At 43.8% G+C, this 17,968-nt stretch overlaps 1 protein-coding gene across 8 annotated transcripts in view; it reads right to left on the bottom strand.

Moving 5' to 3' along the window:
- RCC1L (RCC1 like) overlaps positions 1–17,968 on the bottom strand; it is a 45,482-nt gene that overhangs the window by 18,199 nt on the left and 9,315 nt on the right. For 5 of the 8 annotated variants that reach the window (XM_077482381.1, XM_077482385.1, XM_077482384.1 and 2 more), the window contains 4 exons: positions 16,821–17,114; positions 5,771–5,900; positions 5,187–5,315; positions 665–731 (listed from right to left, as the gene is read on the bottom strand). In XM_077482381.1, the coding sequence (XP_077338507.1) occupies positions 665–731; positions 5,187–5,315; positions 5,771–5,900; positions 16,821–17,108 (614 nt within the window). In that variant the 5' untranslated portion in view covers positions 17,109–17,114. Of the gene's footprint in view, positions 1–664; positions 732–5,186; positions 5,316–5,770; positions 5,901–10,766; positions 10,961–16,820; positions 17,115–17,968 lie in introns of those variants that run through there. The other 3 variants (XM_077482386.1, XM_077482387.1, XM_077482388.1) reach the window with 2 other exon arrangements.

Here is a 17,968-nt window from a genome sequence, read left to right as displayed (position 1 = left end):
GAGTACATTAACCCCCTCCATGTGCCATATTACCATTACCAAGCGTTGAGCCACAGCACCTGTATTGTGTGATTATCATAATAATGATGATATAGAATGACAAAAAAAAAAAAAATTATCTTTATGCTTCATTCACACAGGGCAGAAATGCGTCTGACATGCAGAGCTATCTTTTACTGGCTTGGGGATGCATAAAGTGTTACATACATCCCAATGCCAGCATCCCATTTATTTCTACTGAGACACACAGCCGCTACATCCCAATATTTCATGCATGCGGATCCCAGAATGCATGCAGGGTTTATTCAAGGACCCGCACCGACAGGTCATATGGGATATAGCGGCTGTGTGTCTCAGTAGAAATAAATGGGATAAAACCGCCCCGTTAGCAGCCTTTACCGCTGACGCCCGCCCGCCGCAGTGTGAAAGCAGCCTTATTTCTGGCAGTGCCCCTCCTGAGACTAGACTCTGGATCTGCCCCTGATACCCAGTGTCTTCTGAGGCCCTCTAAGCACAAATTATTTACCTTAAACATTTTTCACTAGTCACCAAAGATGTTACAAATAAATGTAGTACAACCATTCATAAATTCCCTACCAGTTTTTTAGAGCAAGGGAGAGAGGGATCCATGTCATAACAAGGTCATCTGCTAAATATTTCTTACCTATAAATCTCTCCTTCAATAACCCGCCTTGCGCACTGGCCATATGAATTGTTCCCAATGCTGAAAACTGGAACAATATATCATGAAATCTTGGCACTTTCATTTAATACAGTTCAGTGATTCAAAGTGTTTATCAAACTGTAACATCTACTCTGAAATAAAAAACACCACCCATAGCAATTTAAAATTCTAATAACTTTGTTTTGAAATAAAACAACAAAGTATTAATTTCATATTACTGACAATGCTTTAATTTCAAGGTAAAAATAAATGCATTTAACCTGAACAACACATATTCTGAGTTATTACATTTTGTCCGCATCCATTACATAGATTAAACAAGGTTATTTTGTGGATACAGTGGGGGTTATTTACAAAAGGCAAATCCACTTTGCGCTGCAAGTGCATTCGCTGTAAATCTAAGGGGTAGATATGAAATGAGTGGAAGCTCTGCTGATTTTCCAAATGCACTTTCAAGTGCTCTTGCAGTGCAAAGTGGATTTTCCTTTAGTAAATAACCCCAGTGCCTTGCAAAAGTATTCAACCTCTTGGCTTTTTACCTATTTTGTCACATTACAGCCTTCAGTTCAATGTTTTTTTAATCTGAATTATATGTGATGGATCAGAACACAAGTTGGTGAAGTAAAATTAGAAAAATATATACATAAAAATATTTTTCAGAAAAAATTATAATTGGCATGTGTGTATGTATTCACCCCCTTTGTTATGAAGCCCATAAAAAGCTCTGGTGCAACCAACTACCTTCAGAAGTCACATAATTAGTGAAATGATGTCCACCTGTGTGCAATCTAAGTGTCACATGATCTGTCATTACATATACACACCTTTTTGAAAGGCCCCAGAGGCTGCAACACCTAAACGAGAGGCACCACTAACCAAACACTGCCATGAAGACCAAGGCACTCCCCAAACAAGTAAGGGACAATGTTGTTGAGAAATACAAGTCAGGGTTAGGTTAGAAAAAAAAAAATATTCAAATCTTTGATGATCCCCAGGAGCATTATCAAATCTATCATAAACCAAATCGAAAGAACATGGCACAACAGCAAACCTGCCAAGAGACGGCCGCACACCAAAACTCACGGACCGGGCAAGGAGGGCATTAATCAGAGAGGCAGCACAGAGACTTAAAAGTAACCTTGGAGGAGCTGCAGAGTCCCACAGCAGAGAAGGCAATAAGTCGTACGCTCCATAGAGCTAGGCTTTATGGCAGAGTGGCCAGAAGAAAGCCATTACTTTCAGCAAAAAACAAAATGGCACGTTTTGCATTTGCGAAAAGGCATGTGGGAAACTCCCAAAATGTATGGAGGAAGGTGCTCTGGTCTGATGAGACTAAAATTTAACTTTTTGGCCATCAAAGAAAACGCTATGTCTGGCGCAAACCCAACACATCACATCACCCAAAGAACACCATCCCCACAGTGAAACATGGTGTTGTCAGCATCATGCTGTGGGGATGTTTTTCGGCAATCGGGACTGGGAAACTGGTCAGAGTTGAGGAAAAGATGGATGGCGCTAAATACAGGGATATTCTTGAGCAAAACCTGTACCACTGTGTGTGATTTGAGGCTAGGACGGAGGTCCACCTTCCAGCAGGACAATTACCCTAAACACACTGCTAAAGTAACACTTGAGTGGTTTAAGAGGCAACATGTAAATGTATTGGAATGGCCTAGTCAAAGCCCAGACCTTAATCCATTAGAAAATATGTGGTCAAACTTAAAGATTGCTGTTCATAAGTGCAAACCATCCAACTTAAAGGATCTGGAGCAGTTTTGCAAGGAGGAATGGGTGAAAATCCCAGTGGTAAGATGTGGAAAGTTCATAGAGACTTATCCAAAAGTGACTTGGAGCTGTGATAGCCGCTAAAGGTGGCTCTACAGAGTACTGACTTTGGGAGAGGGGGAGGGAGGGTGAATAGTTATGCACATTGACTTTTTCTGTTATTTTGTCCTATTTGTTGCTTGCTTAAAAAACAAAAAAACACATTTTCAAATTTGTGGGCATGTTCTGCAAGTTGAATGATGCAGATCCTCAAACAATCCATGTTAATTCCAGGTTGTGAGGTAACAAAACACCAAAAATGTCAAGGGGCGAATACTTTTGCAAGGCACTGTACTTGTTTCATTTAACTTTGCATGCATACTCCGTATATTCCCTATCAAAGAAAAAAAATAAAAATTGTGTGGGCTTTGTGGTCAACTAAATAAGGTTCTTATGGTTAACTGATAACACTGATGACAGACATTCTATTTAAAATGCAAATAATACTGTATTTGTCATATTCCTTTGAAAGATAAGAACAATCTAAAGCTGCCCATGCACAGATAGTTTTTTTGTTCAGCCTAGGACTAAACGAAAAAAACAAAACAAAAAACAAAAAACACACCCCTCCTTCCATGCTATAGAGCGCAGATGGACAATTCTTCCTCTGTGGTTTGTGTATTTTTACAGTCCACCCTCCTGGCTGACACACTACCCAAACAGCGGCTGCATCTTTTTGGATGCAGTCACTGTTCAGCTGATCATTTTCAAGTAAGCTCCCTCAAAAAAACAAAAAAAAACAAACACGTTGATCAAACGATTGACTTTTGTGGAATAGAGTGTTGCCAGCAGGGCCAACCACTGAGCTAATTCGCATAGTCTTTGGCCAGCTTAGGGCCCCTACCTTACATGCGTACATCCACATACTAGTGCCAATTTAGACAGGAGCCAATTAACCTGTCTTCGGAGTGTGGAAGGAAACCAGAGTTGAAACTGGGAAACTAGCACTGCAAGAAAGTGCTAACTAATTTAATGGTTCGCATTGAATTCAATAAACGTGGAACTCTTTGGAAGGTGTGTGTCCAAGTATATCTGGCGTAGAAGGAACACTGCATTTCATAAAAAGAACATTATACCAACAGTAAAATATGGTGGTGGTAGTGTGATGGTCTGGGGCTGTTTTGCTGCTTTAGGACCTGGAAGACTTGCCGTGATAAAAGGAACTATGAATTCTGCTGTCTACCAAGAGATCCTGAAGGAGAATGTCCGACCATCTGTTCGTGTACTCAAGCTGAAACGAACTTGGGTTCTGCAGCAGGACAATGATCCTAAACACACCAGCAAGTCCACCACCGAATGGCTGAAGAAAAACAAAATGAAGACTTTGGAGTGGCCTAGCCAAAGTCCTGACCTGAATCCTATTGAGATGTTGTGGTATGACCTTAAAAAGGCCGTTCATGCTCGAAAACCCTCTAATGTAACTGAATTAGGACAATTCTGCAAAGATGAGTAGGCCAAAATTCCTCCAGGACGCTGTAAAAGCCTCATTGCACGTTATCGCAAACGCTTGGTTGCAGTTGTTGCTGCTAAGGGTGGCCCAGCCAGTTATTAGGTTTAGGGGCAATCACTTTTTCACACAGGGCCATGATGGTTTGGATTTTTTTTCACCTTTAATAATAAACACCTTCATTTACAAATTGCATTTTGTGTTTACTTGTGTTGTCCTTGACTATTGTTTAAATTGGTTTGATGTTCCGAAACACTTAAGTGTGACAAACATGCAAAGGAACAGGAAATGAGGAAGGGGGCAAACACTTTTTCACACCACTGTGTATATATATATATATATATATATATATATATATATATATATATATATATATATATATATATATATATATATATATATATATATATATATATAATTATAAAGAAAAATTAAAAAATTAAATCTTGAGTACTGGGAGCCCAGATTACATGCTCAATAAATCATTCAGGCACTGCTGAACTTTGCGGCACCGAACCGATTTCCAAGTAGTTTCTGCACTACTTTTGGCAACTTCAGGGGCGATTTCAATAGACATCTGTGCATGAACCCGCACAGAAGTCTTTCAAATCGCCCCCCCCCCCAAACTCGCATTAAAATGCAGGTTTTAAATCAAGGCAGTTCACCTGAACTCGCACGATTTCAAACCCGCCTCCAATGTGAACCTACCCTAAAGAATAATTTTTTTTTTGACAGAATGGAAAGAGATTAGAACTCGTCAGGTTCTCATTACTGTCTATTCCCCCATTATGGAGATTAGCCCTCTCTATTTTTCATGTTTACTGTTACCACCAAAATTGAATGTGGAAGGAAATTCTACATTTGGGTTGTCCCCAGCACAGTAATCTTCCAATAGGGACAATAGTTCTGGTGACCTTGCTGACAACCAGGTATTCCTTCATTTAGAAAGATTGCCTCTAACTTCCCGACTTGGGAAAACTACTGACAGGGGCTATAACCCTCCCTTGCTCTCTTAAAAAAAAACAAAAAAAAAAAAAAAACACACATTTTGCCTTTAGTTCGACTAAGGTAAACTGACTGAAAGCTCTTATTTTAGGGACAGCCATTGCTTTTTTTATTATATTAAAGTATATACATACAGAATCTAAACAGCATTGGGAGTCTGCTTCTATGCATCTATAAATGCAGAGTAAAAAAATTACAGAAATGCCTCACTGTTGGGTTATATACCTCCTTCATTATCCGTTAGGATGAGAGAATGTGCCCTGCCACACGACACCTGCAAAACTCGAGTTTCCTGTGGCTTGTCCAAAGGCAGAGGTACTGGTGATGGTTCCAGGATGTGCTCGTAACCCTTTGCTATAAACAAACATAATATATAAAAGTGAAAAAAAAAATACATGTAGCACAGTGGAGGAAGATTAGATTTCTATAAAATACGTACTTGTGCACAATATATATTAACAACAAAATGTGTTTTATTTAAACTACATTTTGAGTTCAAACTCGAATATCCACCTACACAAAAATGAGGGACATTCAGTCCTATAGCTCTCTTTTCTGGTTATCAGCGATACACAGTAATATTTAGTTCAATCACGTTCAACCTTTTAAAATAAGACTTCAGCCTCACAGGTGGACAGGATTTCTTCTCGACATTGAGCATACTAACTAGATTCCTTCCCAGGATTGCAAAAGGAGGAAGAAAACATGTCCCCAAGATGCTTTACCACAACATGCAGTTATACATGCAATCCGGAGTGCAACTACAGCAGTGAAATTATGTTATTTTTTCATGCAGATAGTATCCTTACTTCGATCTCGCCTGCTCCTGTGAAAGCCAATCTGGGAATCCTTATTTAGTCCCATTCCCCAAACTTTTGTGACATCTGTTGTCATAGAAGATAATAGGGTAAAGCCATACCCACAGGATGCAGATGAAATCTATGAAAAAACATAAAAAGTCAAAGCAACCAGTTATTAAAGTAAAACACCAGTCAACTCCATCAAGAACTAATATTTCAGCTTTGAGTGGTGTCCTGGGTTGAATCATCTTACAGTACTGGTATCTTCAGTGTTTTGGCTGAGGAAAGAAGGTTTTCCCCGTGTTTGGAGGAAGAGAAATGCTGACCTATGACCTTAAGAACACCATCCCTATAGTCAAGCACAGAGGTGGAAACATAATCCTTTGGGGATGTTTCTCTGATAAAAGGTACAGGCCAACTTTGCCGCCTTGAGGGGCCAATAGACGGCGCCATGTATTGTAAAATCTTGGATAAGAACCTTCTTCCCTCAGCCAGAACATTGAAGATGGGTCATGGATGGGTCTTCCAGCATGACAATGACCGAAAACATACCACCAAGGCAACAAGGGAGTGGCTCAAGAAGCAGCATATTAAGGTCATGGAGTGGCCTAGCCAGTCTCCAGACCTTAATTCGATAGAAAATTTATGGAGGGAGCTGAAACTTTGAGTTGCCAAGAGACAGCCAAAAAATCTTGAGGAGTTAGGGAAGATCTGTAAAGAAAAGTGGACCAAAATGTGTGCAAACCAGAAACGTCTTACCTCTGTACTTGCCAACAAGGGTTTCTCCACCAAGTACTAAGTCATGGTTTGCTTGGGGAACAAATACTTATTTTACTCACTGAACTGCAACTTAATTTGTAGCATTTGTTACGTTTTTTCTGGATTTTTGGTTAATATTCTGTCTCTATCATTTAAAAATACACCCATGATAACATTTATAGATCCTTCATTTCTTTGTAAGTGGGAAAGCTTACAAAATCTGCAGGGGATCAAATAATAATTTTCCCCACTGTATGCAAAACCTTATGGCTCCCTGGTGCCATATAACATCAATGTGTTATATAGTACAAAGGGAGATCTTGCAGCAGTAGGTTCCCTTACTGCCCCTCTCCAACAAGGCTACAATGAAGGTGCTGCCATTTTGCACTTGGGTTACACAATCATATTTATTTTAGATTACAGGTAATTCTTTGGAGAAGCTCAATGCCATCATTTGACCTTGATGGTAATGGTCACATCATTTAGAAAGAACTATGGATTATTGAAGATATATCTTGTCACTCTCTAGGAGTTATGTCTCCTGCAGTTATTATGAATGTATTGACCACTTGTGGACTGCCTACTGCATATTTACTGCTCTATTGCACAAAATCATGTACCTGTGTAATTTCATGCAATAGCCACTGGGTGGAGTGCACGGACTGCCGGAGACGAGATTGCACCCTTATTGGACACGGGATGCCAATCAGCGGGTTTGGGGGACCAGATGTCCGCTGGCCACCTGTGATTGTTCACCAGTGAGGCTATGTAAACAAGGAAGATCGCTGTTCTGACAGGGAAGAAGATGGAGATTTTGGAGCACACTTAACCCTTTGATTGCCTCTGATGTTAACCCCTTCCCTGCCTGTGTCATCAGTACAGTAATAGTGCATATTTTTAGCTTTGGTCACTGCATTGGTGTCACTGGTCCCCCAAAAAAGTGTAAAAAGTGTCAGTTAGGTGTCTGATTTGTCCACCGCAATGTCGTTGTCCTGCAAACAAACAAAAAAAAAAAAAAAAAAAAAAAAATCGCTGATCGCTGCCATTACTAGTGAAAAAAAAAAAAATTCCATAAAAATATACCATAGCTTGTAGATGCTATAACTTGTGCAAACTAATCAATATAGACTTAATGGTATTTTTTTTTACCAAAAATATGTAGCAGAATACATATTGGCCTAAAAATTGATGAAGACATGAGATTTAAAAAATAAATAAATAAATAAATAAAATATTGGAAATATTTTATAGCAGAAAGTAAAAAAATTATGTTTTATTTTATTTATTTTTTCCAAAATTGACGCCTTTTTATTTGTTTGTAGCACAAAAAAAAAAAAAAAAAAAAAAAAAACAACAGGTGCCCAAATACCCCCACAATAAAACTATTTGTGGGGAAAAAAACAGGACATCAATTTTATTTGGGTACAACTTTGCATAACCGTGCAATTGTCAGTTAAAATAATGCAGTGCCATATCGCAAAAAATGGCCTAGTCAATAAGGGAGTAAAATCTTCCGGAGCTGAAGTGGTTAAAGTGGTTGTTAAATGAGAAGTATGGGTTTCTCTTTTTTTGCAGATTCACACTAACCTAGGTGAATGCAGCATTGTCTCCTGGCGCCTCTGAACATGTTCACTCAGTTTTCAGAGCTCTGTGAGCAGAGAGCTGTAGATTGTCAGTCACAGCTCTCTGCTCATCTCTCTCCATGCTCATTGGAGCGCCAAGCTGTGGAGGGATGTGGAGCGGCCATCTCAGGATCTCAGTGGCTCACTGAGAGGCTGAGACGGGTGTCAGTCCAGGCACCTGGCGGATCCACTTTATTGTCGCGATGATGCAGTGCCTAGACTGATACCTGTGACGTCAGCAGAGAACGAACTGCACTCTTGTGATCCATCGAGAAGCCCAGCCAAACGAGTTTTGGCTGGACTTCTCCTTTAAGCCACTCTGTTAACTTTACACAAACATCCCTGTTTGCTAATGACAAGTGTCCCCGAGTCTGTGCTTTATAAATAAAATGTTATATACCACGTGACCGGCCAGCTCTCCCCTCCCCCGATCTGACACCTAAAGTGGGAGGGGCTGAGAGACCCTCCCTGATGTCACTTGGGAGGGGAGGACGAGATCGACGAGCAGCACTCTGAAATCAGGTATATAGCGGTATTTTATTTATAAAGCACAGACACTGGGACACTTTAGCAAAAAGGGATGTTTGTGGGCAAATTTAAGAGCTTTAGGAGTATTTTTAGCGAGAGGACCCCCCTGCTTGTAAGAGCTGACAGGAAGGGAGGGGAGGGGGGAAAGAGAGGAGAGAGGACAGAAGACAGAGGAGGATACAGGAGAGCAGAGAGGAGAGAGGAGAGTTGTGGATGATGGAGGCAAATAAAACGGACCACAGTGTTAGGGCTCAGCAGCCATTATACAGTGCCTTGCGAAAGTATTCGGCCCCCTTGAACTTTTCAACCTTTTGCCACATTTCAGGCTTCAAACATAAAGATATAACATTTTAATTTTTTGTGAAGAATCACCAACAAGTGGGACACAATTGTGAAGTGGAATGAAATCTATTGGATATTTTAAACTTTTTTAGCAAATAAAAAACTGAAAAGTGATGCGTGCAAAATTATTCGGCCCCTTTACTTTCAGTGCAGCAAACTCACTCCAGAAGTTCAGCGAGGATCTCTGAATGATCCAATGTTGTCCTAAATGACTGATGGTGATAAATAGAATCCACCTGTGTGTAATAAAGTCTCTGTATAAATGCACCTGCTCTGTGATAGTCTCAGGGTTCTGTTGAAAGCGCAGAGAGCATCATGAAGACCAAGGAACACACCAGGCAGGTCCGTAATACTGTTGTGGAGAAGTTTAAAGCCGGATTTGGATACAAAAAGATTTCCCAAGCTTTAAACATCCCAAGGAGCACTGTGCAAGCGATCATTTTGAAATGGAAGGAGTATCAGACCACTGCAAATCTACCAAGACCTGGCTGTCCCTCTAAACTTTCAGCTCAGACAAGGAGAAGACTGATCAGAGATGCAGCCAAGAGGCCCATGATCACTCTGGATGAACTGCAGAGAACTACAGCTGAGGTGGGAGAGTCTGTCCATAGGACAACAATCAGTCGTACACTGCACACATCTGCCCTTTATGGAAGAGTGGCAAGAAGAAAGCCATTTCTCAAAGATATCCATAAAAAGTCTCGTCTAAAGTTTGCCACAAGCCACCTGGGAGACACACCAAACATGTGGAAGAAGGTGCTCTGGTCAGATGAAACCAAAATCAAACTTTTTGCCCACAACGCAAAACGATATGTTTGGCGTAAAAGCAACACAGCTCATCACCCTCAACACACCATCCCCACTGTCAAACATGGTGGTGGCAGCATCATGGTTTGGGCCTGCTTTTCTTCAGCAGGGAAGGGACAGGGAAGATGGTTAAAATTGAGGGGAAGATGGATGCAGCCAAATACAGGACCATTCTGGATGAAAACCTGTTGGAGGCTGCAAAAGACCTGAAACTGGGACGGAGATTTATCTTCCAACAAGACAATGATCCCAAACATACAGCAAAATCTACAAAGGAATGGTTCACAAATAAACGTATCCAGGTGTTAGAATGGCCAAGTCAAAGTCCAGACCTGAATCCAATCGAGAATCTGTGGAAAGAGCTGCAAACTGCTGTTCACAAACGCTCTCCATCCAACCTCACTGAGCTCGAGCTGTTTTGCAAGGAAGAATGGGCAAGAATTTCAGTCTCTCGATGTGCAAAACTGATAGAGACATACCCCAAGCGACTTGCAGCTGTAATCGCAGCAAAAGGTGGCTCTACAAAGTATTAACGCAAGGGGGCAGAATAATTTTGCACGCCCCACTTTTCATTTTTTTATTAGTTAAAGTTTCAAAAATCCAATAGATTTCGTTCCACTTCACAATTGTGTCCCACTTGTTGGTGATTCTTCACAAAAAAAAAAAATTTAGACAAGAAATTTTATATCTTTTTGTTTGAAGCCTGAAATGTGGCAAAAGGTTGAAAAGTTCAAGGGGGCCGAATACTTTCGCAAGGCACTGTATACTGTGGTCAGTTTACAAAATGGGGGGGGGGACCAGGCAGGATCAGCTAGGTATTTCAGGTGATACAGGGGGCCAAATTACACAGTACAAGCACTGTGCTGTATAATATGCTTAAACCACTTAAGGAACGCCCACTGCATATATACTGCGGGAGGGTGGCCCTATTGTGCAAAATGACATACCCGTACGTGGTTTTGTGCACGCGTTACTGTGGGCGCAGGGGAAACCAATGCACGAGTCCAGCGCCTGTGATGTCTGCCGGCCTCCCCCAATTGCTCCTCAGAGAGGAAGAATGGGGATCTGGCAATGTAAACAAATAGATCCCCATTCTGTCAGGAGAGTTCAGAGAGATTGTCTGTTCCTGGTGATTAGGAACAGCTATCTCTCTACTCCCAGTCAGTACACTCCCCCCCCCCCCACAGTTAGAAACACCTCCCTAGGAAACACTTAACAGCTTGATCGCCCCCTAGTGTTAACCCCTTCCATGCCAGTGTCTTTTATACAGTGATCGGTGGCTAGTTTCACCTCGGATCACTGTAATGTCACTGGTCCTAAAAAAGTGACAACAGTGTCCGAACTATCTGCCGCATTGTAGCAGTCCCACTAAAAATCGCTGATCACAGCACAGTGGTGTAGTGGTTAGCACTTTCACCTAGCAGTAAAAAGGGCCGCTAGTTCTAATCCCAACCATGACACTACCTTCCAGGAGTTTGCATGTTCTCCCTGTGCTTGCGTGGGCTTCCTCTGGGTACTCTGGTTTCCTCCCACACTTCAAAGACATGCTGATAGGTTAATTGGATCCTGTCTAATTTGGCCCTAGTATGTGTATGTATGAATGTGTGTTAGGGACCTTAGAGTGTAAGCTCCTTGAGGCCGCGTACACACGCGGGGACTGTTCGCTCAACTTTGTCCGTCAAACAGTTTCAGCGAACAGTCCGCTCAAAATTAGCATGGACGGACTTGCCCACACACGACGAACGAACAGTTTGCTGAAACCGTGCGCGATGACGTGAACGGCACGTACGACGGGACGGAAAATACAACGTCCTATACACTGCATTACAACTTTCGGCGTGTAAATCCTTTCTGAGCATGCGCGGAACTTAGTTTGACGAACAAGCCTACACACGAGGGGACTGTTCGCTGAAACCAAGTTTCAGCGGACAGTTTTTCGGAATTTCCGAAAAACTTTGTTCAGCAGACTGTCCGCTGAAACTGTCCGCTGAAAGCCCACACACGGGCGGACTGTCCGCCGAAACACTGTTCAGCGGACAAAGTTGGGCGAACAGTCCCCGCGTGTGTACGCGGCCTGAGGGTAGGGACTGATGTAAATATATAATGTATATGTCAAGTGCTACGTAAAGTACCTGAAATAAATATATAATAATAATAAATAAAAATGCCATAAATCTATCCCCTATTTTGTAGACGCTATAACTTTTGTGCAAACCAATCAATACATGCTTATTGCGATTTATTTTTATTTTTTTACCAAAAATATATAGAATGCATATTGGTCTAAACTGATGAAGACATTTTTATATAAAATATGTATATTTCATTGAAAGCTGGTCCGATTCACATGTTATGCGAATCTGATGCGCATCCAATTTGTATATATGTGAACCAAGCCTTAGTGTCTTGTTGATGACTTTTCTGTCTATCTCAGGAAGGCGGCTGTCCCCTGGGAGATAGGATTCATTAACTTTTTTTTTTTTAAAAAGGTGTTCTTCATAATAAAAGGAAATTTGACACTGCACAAGATGGAAGCACACTACAAGAGATAAGCAGGTGATTTAGTAATATGCCACTTATCAATATAAGTGACTTCTACCGTATTGGCAAAAATACCTAAAACAGCATATTATTTCAGCTTCAAGTATACATTTATGGTTCATTGATACACCCCCCACTAAGACTATGGAAGCAAAATATCTTGCGAAAATTCTAGTCTACAAATGCTCAACGAGGCTGTTAAAAGTGCATAACACGCTCACTTTTGTCTGTGTATGCTTTATTGTAGATTACAATTGTACATGGTTTTGGTTAATCATTTTCATATATTCAAAGGCTTAAAAAGAGAGCCCCTCCCCCCCACAGACCATTCATTTCAACAAAAATGTTCCCATAAGATTATATTTGCACTTCTTACACATGTTATTTCCCTGTTAATGACTTCCTTGTGTAGACAAGGAACCCCAAGACCACTGCTGGGTACCGCCATCTCGCATGTGATGTCAGAAACCCAAACTCAGAGCGGTCATTAACTGACACGTTATACCTGTCCCTTGGGTGCCTTCTGAGTTCTTCAGGGTTGCCTTGGAAAAATGGCAAAAAATTGCCAACAAGCCCATGGGGGTCCGCAGAACTTTTTCCAAGGGGGGGGCATCGTTTTAAGGCCCCCCATGCTTCGCCCCTTTTCGACAATCTCATGAAAATCTTTCCACCGGTAATACATATGTGTTATATAACAGATAATTCATCTTCACTTTGTATTGGAAGTTACTCTAGCGGCTGTGTTCCATGCCCATATAGCCTACAGAATGTACATCTTTTTACATTGCAATACATCTGTTGTGGCCATATTTTGATATCATACTGTTACTGTATAGGCTGTTTTCATCAAGATAAAAATATGGCAACAACAGATGTATTGCAATGTAAAAAGATGTACATGCTCTAGGCTATATGGGCATGGTACGCAGCCACCTGAGCAGGCATGTACTGGCCATCGGGACTACCGGGAGTTTCCAGGTGGGCCGATGGCTCAGTGGGCCACTCTGATGTAAGGGGGCTGGTGATGGGACACTCTGATGTAAGGGGGCTGGTGATGGGACACTCTGATGTAAGGGGGCTGGTGATGGGACACTCTGTTGTAAGGGGGCTGGTGATGGGACACTCTGATGTAAGGGGGCTGCTCAGGGCTGGACTTACCATTGGGCTTGACTGGGCTCAAGCCCATGGGCCCTGCCCAATAGGGGGCCCCACCGAGATACATAGCCGAGTGTACTCAGCTCCCCACCTCTCACAGTCATGCCCAGTCCCGCCCTATGATGGACATAACACAGGGACTGGGCGTGACTGTGAGCCGAGCCAAGTACACTTGGCTACTCTCGGCTCCGCTCGGGACCACCTTCTGCAGAAAGAATACTCTGGGGGAGTGGAGAACACTGGGGGGGGGGGGGGACAGGGAGGGAGAGCACTGGGGGGGAAAGAATGAAGGGAGAGCACTGGGGGGAAAGAATGAAGGGAGAGCACTGGGGGGAGAGCACGGGGGGGGGGAAGAACAGGGGGGAGAACAGGGGGGGGAGAGCACTGGGGGGAGTGGAGGGCACTGGGGGGGAAAGGACAGGGGGAGAGCACGGAGGGGAGAGGACTGGGGGGAGTGGAGAGCACTGTGGGGGGGCACTGGGGGAGTGGAGAGCACTGGGGGGAGAACAGGGGGGAGCATTGGGGGGAGTGGAGAGCACTGGGATGGTGGCTAGAGAAGGATGGGGAGAGTTGGAGAGCAGGGGGGCAGCAAGAACAGGGGAGGAGAAAACTGTGGGGGGGGGGGGGGGGCAGGAGAGTGTGGTGGTGGTGGAGGAGAGCACTGGAAGGCAGGAGAGTGTGGAGGTGGAGGAGAGCACTGGGGGGGAGGGCAGGGAGCACAAGGTGAACTGGGGGCAGTAAAATAAAGTTGGATAGGAGAATTGGCAGATGGGCCCCCTGCAGCCCCCCCGATCCTCCTATCCAGGCACTGTGGCACACAGGGTGGGCTGTACGGGTAGCATCTCCTCCTCTGGATCACAGCACTGGCTGGCTCTGTGTTCGGCGGCCACTCTGTGACATGGTCCCGCCCCCCCAGACTGGCTCATGTGATAGGCGGAACATTGATTCTCTCTACTATCACACGGGCAGCTCTGGGGGGGGGGGGGGGGGCGGGACTGTGTTACAGCGCAGCCGCCAAACACAGAGCCAGCCAGTGCTGTGATCCACAGGAGAGAGAGGAGGATGCAGCCGCCAGCGGACTCCGTAAAAAAAAAATGCATCATGGTGTCGGCGACGTCAGACCCTGCTGGCCGCTGCAACACCTTGGGGATTCCAGGGGGGGCACTTGACCCCCCTTGCCCCCTGCTGCGGACGCCCATGAACAAGCCAGTGAATGGCTCAAGCCTACCTGTTTGCTACACAAAGCCACAGGTTTTTATTGTGCATCATTACAACCTTGGGCACCATGCAGGGCAGCCACTGGCCTCCGAACAACCAATGAGGTCATTGGTTGAAGAGCACATTGAGCATCTGCATCTTTGTTTGCCCCTTCCCTGCCTCACTACGTCAGCATTGGGATCATGTAAGCGGAGTGATGGAGAGCAACTGAGGGAGAAGGAAAACACTGGAATTGTAGTCAGTACCAGAGTGCAAAGGTGTTTGCTTTATAAAAAAAAATCTCCTTTAATGTTGGCTGTCCTATGTGTGTGGATGCTACTGCATTATGTAAAACTATTAGTTTCATTTTCTACATTTTAGAATGGGGTGCCTTGAGATTTTCAGAACATTAACCACTTCAGTGCCAAAAGGTTTTACCCACTTTGTGACCAGGCCATTTTTTCGATACGGCACTGCCTTACTTAAACTGACAATTGTGCAGTCGTGCGACGCTGTACCCAAATATGTAATTTTCCCCCACAAATAGAGCTTTCTTTTGGTGGTATTTGATAACCTCTTATTTTTTACGCTATAAACAAAAAAAATAAAATAAATAAAACACAAAAAAAATATATATTAGTTTTTCATCAAATTAGGCCAATAGGTATTCTGCTACACATTATTGGTAAAAAAAATCCCAATAAGCGGATATTGATTGGTTTGCTCAAAAGTGATAGCGTATACAAACTACGGGATAGATTTATGGACTTTTATTTTTTTATTTTTATTGGTAATGCCGGTGATCAGTAATTTTTAGCAGGACTGCGACATTGCAGCGAGACAAGTCTGACCCTAAGACCCCATTCACACCGAGCCGCCCCGGGCGTCAGCGGTAAAGCGGCGCTATTTTTAGCTTTGTTTTAGCTGCGCTATTTGGCCATTAGCGGGCGGTTTTAACCCCCCCGTGCAAGCGGGCGAAAAGGGGTTAAATCCGCCCGCAAAACACTCCCATAGCAGCGTTTTGCCGGCGGTATTACAGCGCTGCCCCATTGATTTCAATGGAGAGGAGCGGTGCTCCTAAGAAGCTGCTGGCAGGACTCTTTTCTGACGCCCTGCCAGCGCAGCGCCCCAGTGTGAAAGCCCAGCTGTTTTAGGGCATTTTGCAGGCGCTATTTTTAACACTATAGCACCTGCAAAACACCCCAGTGTAAAAGGGGTCTAAGTGACACTTTTTGGGGACCAGTGACACCAATACAGTGATCAGTGCTAAAAAACAAAAAAAACAAAAATGCACTGATCAATGTATAAATGACTCTGGCAGGGAAGAGGTTAACACCAGGAGTGATCAGAGGCTTAAATGTGTTCCCTGGGAGGTCTTTTTTACTAACTGGGGGGGGGGGGGGGGGGGAGTGGATTCACTGGAGGAAAAGAGAGATTGTGATTCAGCTTAGCTGAAACACGATCTCTCTCGTTTCTTCCCTGACAGAGCAGAGGTGTGCTTTGTTTACATCGGCACACCATTGGTCCAGTTCTCTTGTGAATGATCCACGGGTTGCTGCAGCCCACGTGGCCGCTGGACCCGCAGATTGCCTCACGCTGTGTCCAACCACAGCAGGAGCGCCGGCCCCTAAACCGTGTGCACGAAATCACATGCAGGTACGTAAATTTTGCGCAGCTGGGCCACCCTGCCGCAATAAATGTACGTGAGGTGGTCCGGAAGCGGTTAAAAGGGTGCCTTTACTGGAAAAGTAGGTTGGGAAGCACTGCTCATAGTATTCTCCTTTGTTCCTCCACCAGCGATGCATAAAAAGGTTATGTGGGAGGGCTAGGGGAGGGATTGAGGACATAGGCCGGCACAGACAGTAATTTGACACTCCCAGAAGAGGATTTGCAAGGAGAGAGGGGGTACCCGACCAAGGTAGTAACATTTTCTAGCAAATTCAAAGGCACAAAAAAAAAAAAAAAACCTTTACATGAAGAAAACACTGAGAGGAAGCATTTAAAATATTTGCTAGTTTTGTGCTTTTACCTAATACATTTTAATGTTGGTGACAAGGGCTCTTTAAACAGCTCTGTCATTAGCTATAGGCAACTGTGGTACATCTTACCTTTGCATCCATATCCAACCTATATGGAGTAAGCTGGTATTGCTTTGGCGTTTTTCTTCCTGTGTCGGGTACTACAAAGCTGGGAATGCCCAAAGCTCCTGTAAAAGAAAAGCCCCACACGAAAACTCGGTCCTTCCTTTTGGATCTCTTACCAACATACTGAAAGGTTGGGAGATCATCCCCAGGTTTGCTCTTGCCCACTGTAGAAGAAAGTTGTCTCACATGCACATAATTGCGGGTCAGAGTGTTTAGACAGCGTGCCACTACGGTGCACATTGTTCCAGGCATGCGGGGCTGAAAAGAGAAACATATCAACAATGAATCGCAAACATGGATTTAAAAAGTGTCTACTATTAAAAAGCTTTTTATTCCCCCACATACTGCCCTTCACTGGAGGCCCTTCCATAGAGGGCGCATGGGCACCACCCCACCCCCCCCATCCATGCGTCCGACCCCCTGATCTACTGTACATATCAGGGTGGACTATGGATTCCAATGAGGGGGGTGTCAGTGCCACCTAGAAGCGGGGTGCTCGTTTTCCACCACCCCCCCAAAGAAAAACACACCAGCCGCCAATGCTTCCCTTACTTTTGCACTCTTGCAATTTAGAGTTGGTTGACAGTGGGCTATAGACCACTTTCAGCTGAGCCACTCCAGCAGGCTCTGAAAGAATCCTGAACATATTGTCGGGATCCATCGAGCTGCTTGATTGACAGCTGGCTCCAGCTCTCAACACATGGCTAAGCGCTGAAATCAGCTGCATGCACCCTCTCCAGCCCAGCACTCCAGTGAGCACCGGAGGAGCAGAGCAGTGACTGATAATTTCCTTCAACTATGTAGTGCAAGAGTCTGCCAGACTGCATATAAATTGAAAGTTTTTAGGTTTGACCTCATATTACATGGTTTTTGTAAATCTAAAGGGAAATTGTACAAGAAAATTGTATAATGTATGGCCAGCCTTAAGTCCCTTTCACACGGATTTTCACATCAGGTCCACCTGTCAGTTTTTCAGGCGGACCTGATCGGACGCTCCATTCAAACCAATGGGGCAGCGGATGTCAGCAGTGAGATGTCCGCTGACACCCGCTGCTATCCGATTTGATCCTGTCCGCCAAATCCAGATGGATGGTGACCCTACTTTCCATCTG

Source organism: Lithobates pipiens, unplaced genomic scaffold (genome assembly GCF_037356315.1).
Source record: "Lithobates pipiens isolate NorthernLeopardFrog02 unplaced genomic scaffold, aLitPip1_a1.2 Scaffold_16, whole genome shotgun sequence".
Taxonomy (NCBI): domain Eukaryota; kingdom Metazoa; phylum Chordata; class Amphibia; order Anura; family Ranidae; genus Lithobates; species Lithobates pipiens.
The sequence above is the reverse complement of the archived record's forward strand: the minus strand, read 5'-3'. Positions and strand labels throughout refer to the sequence as shown.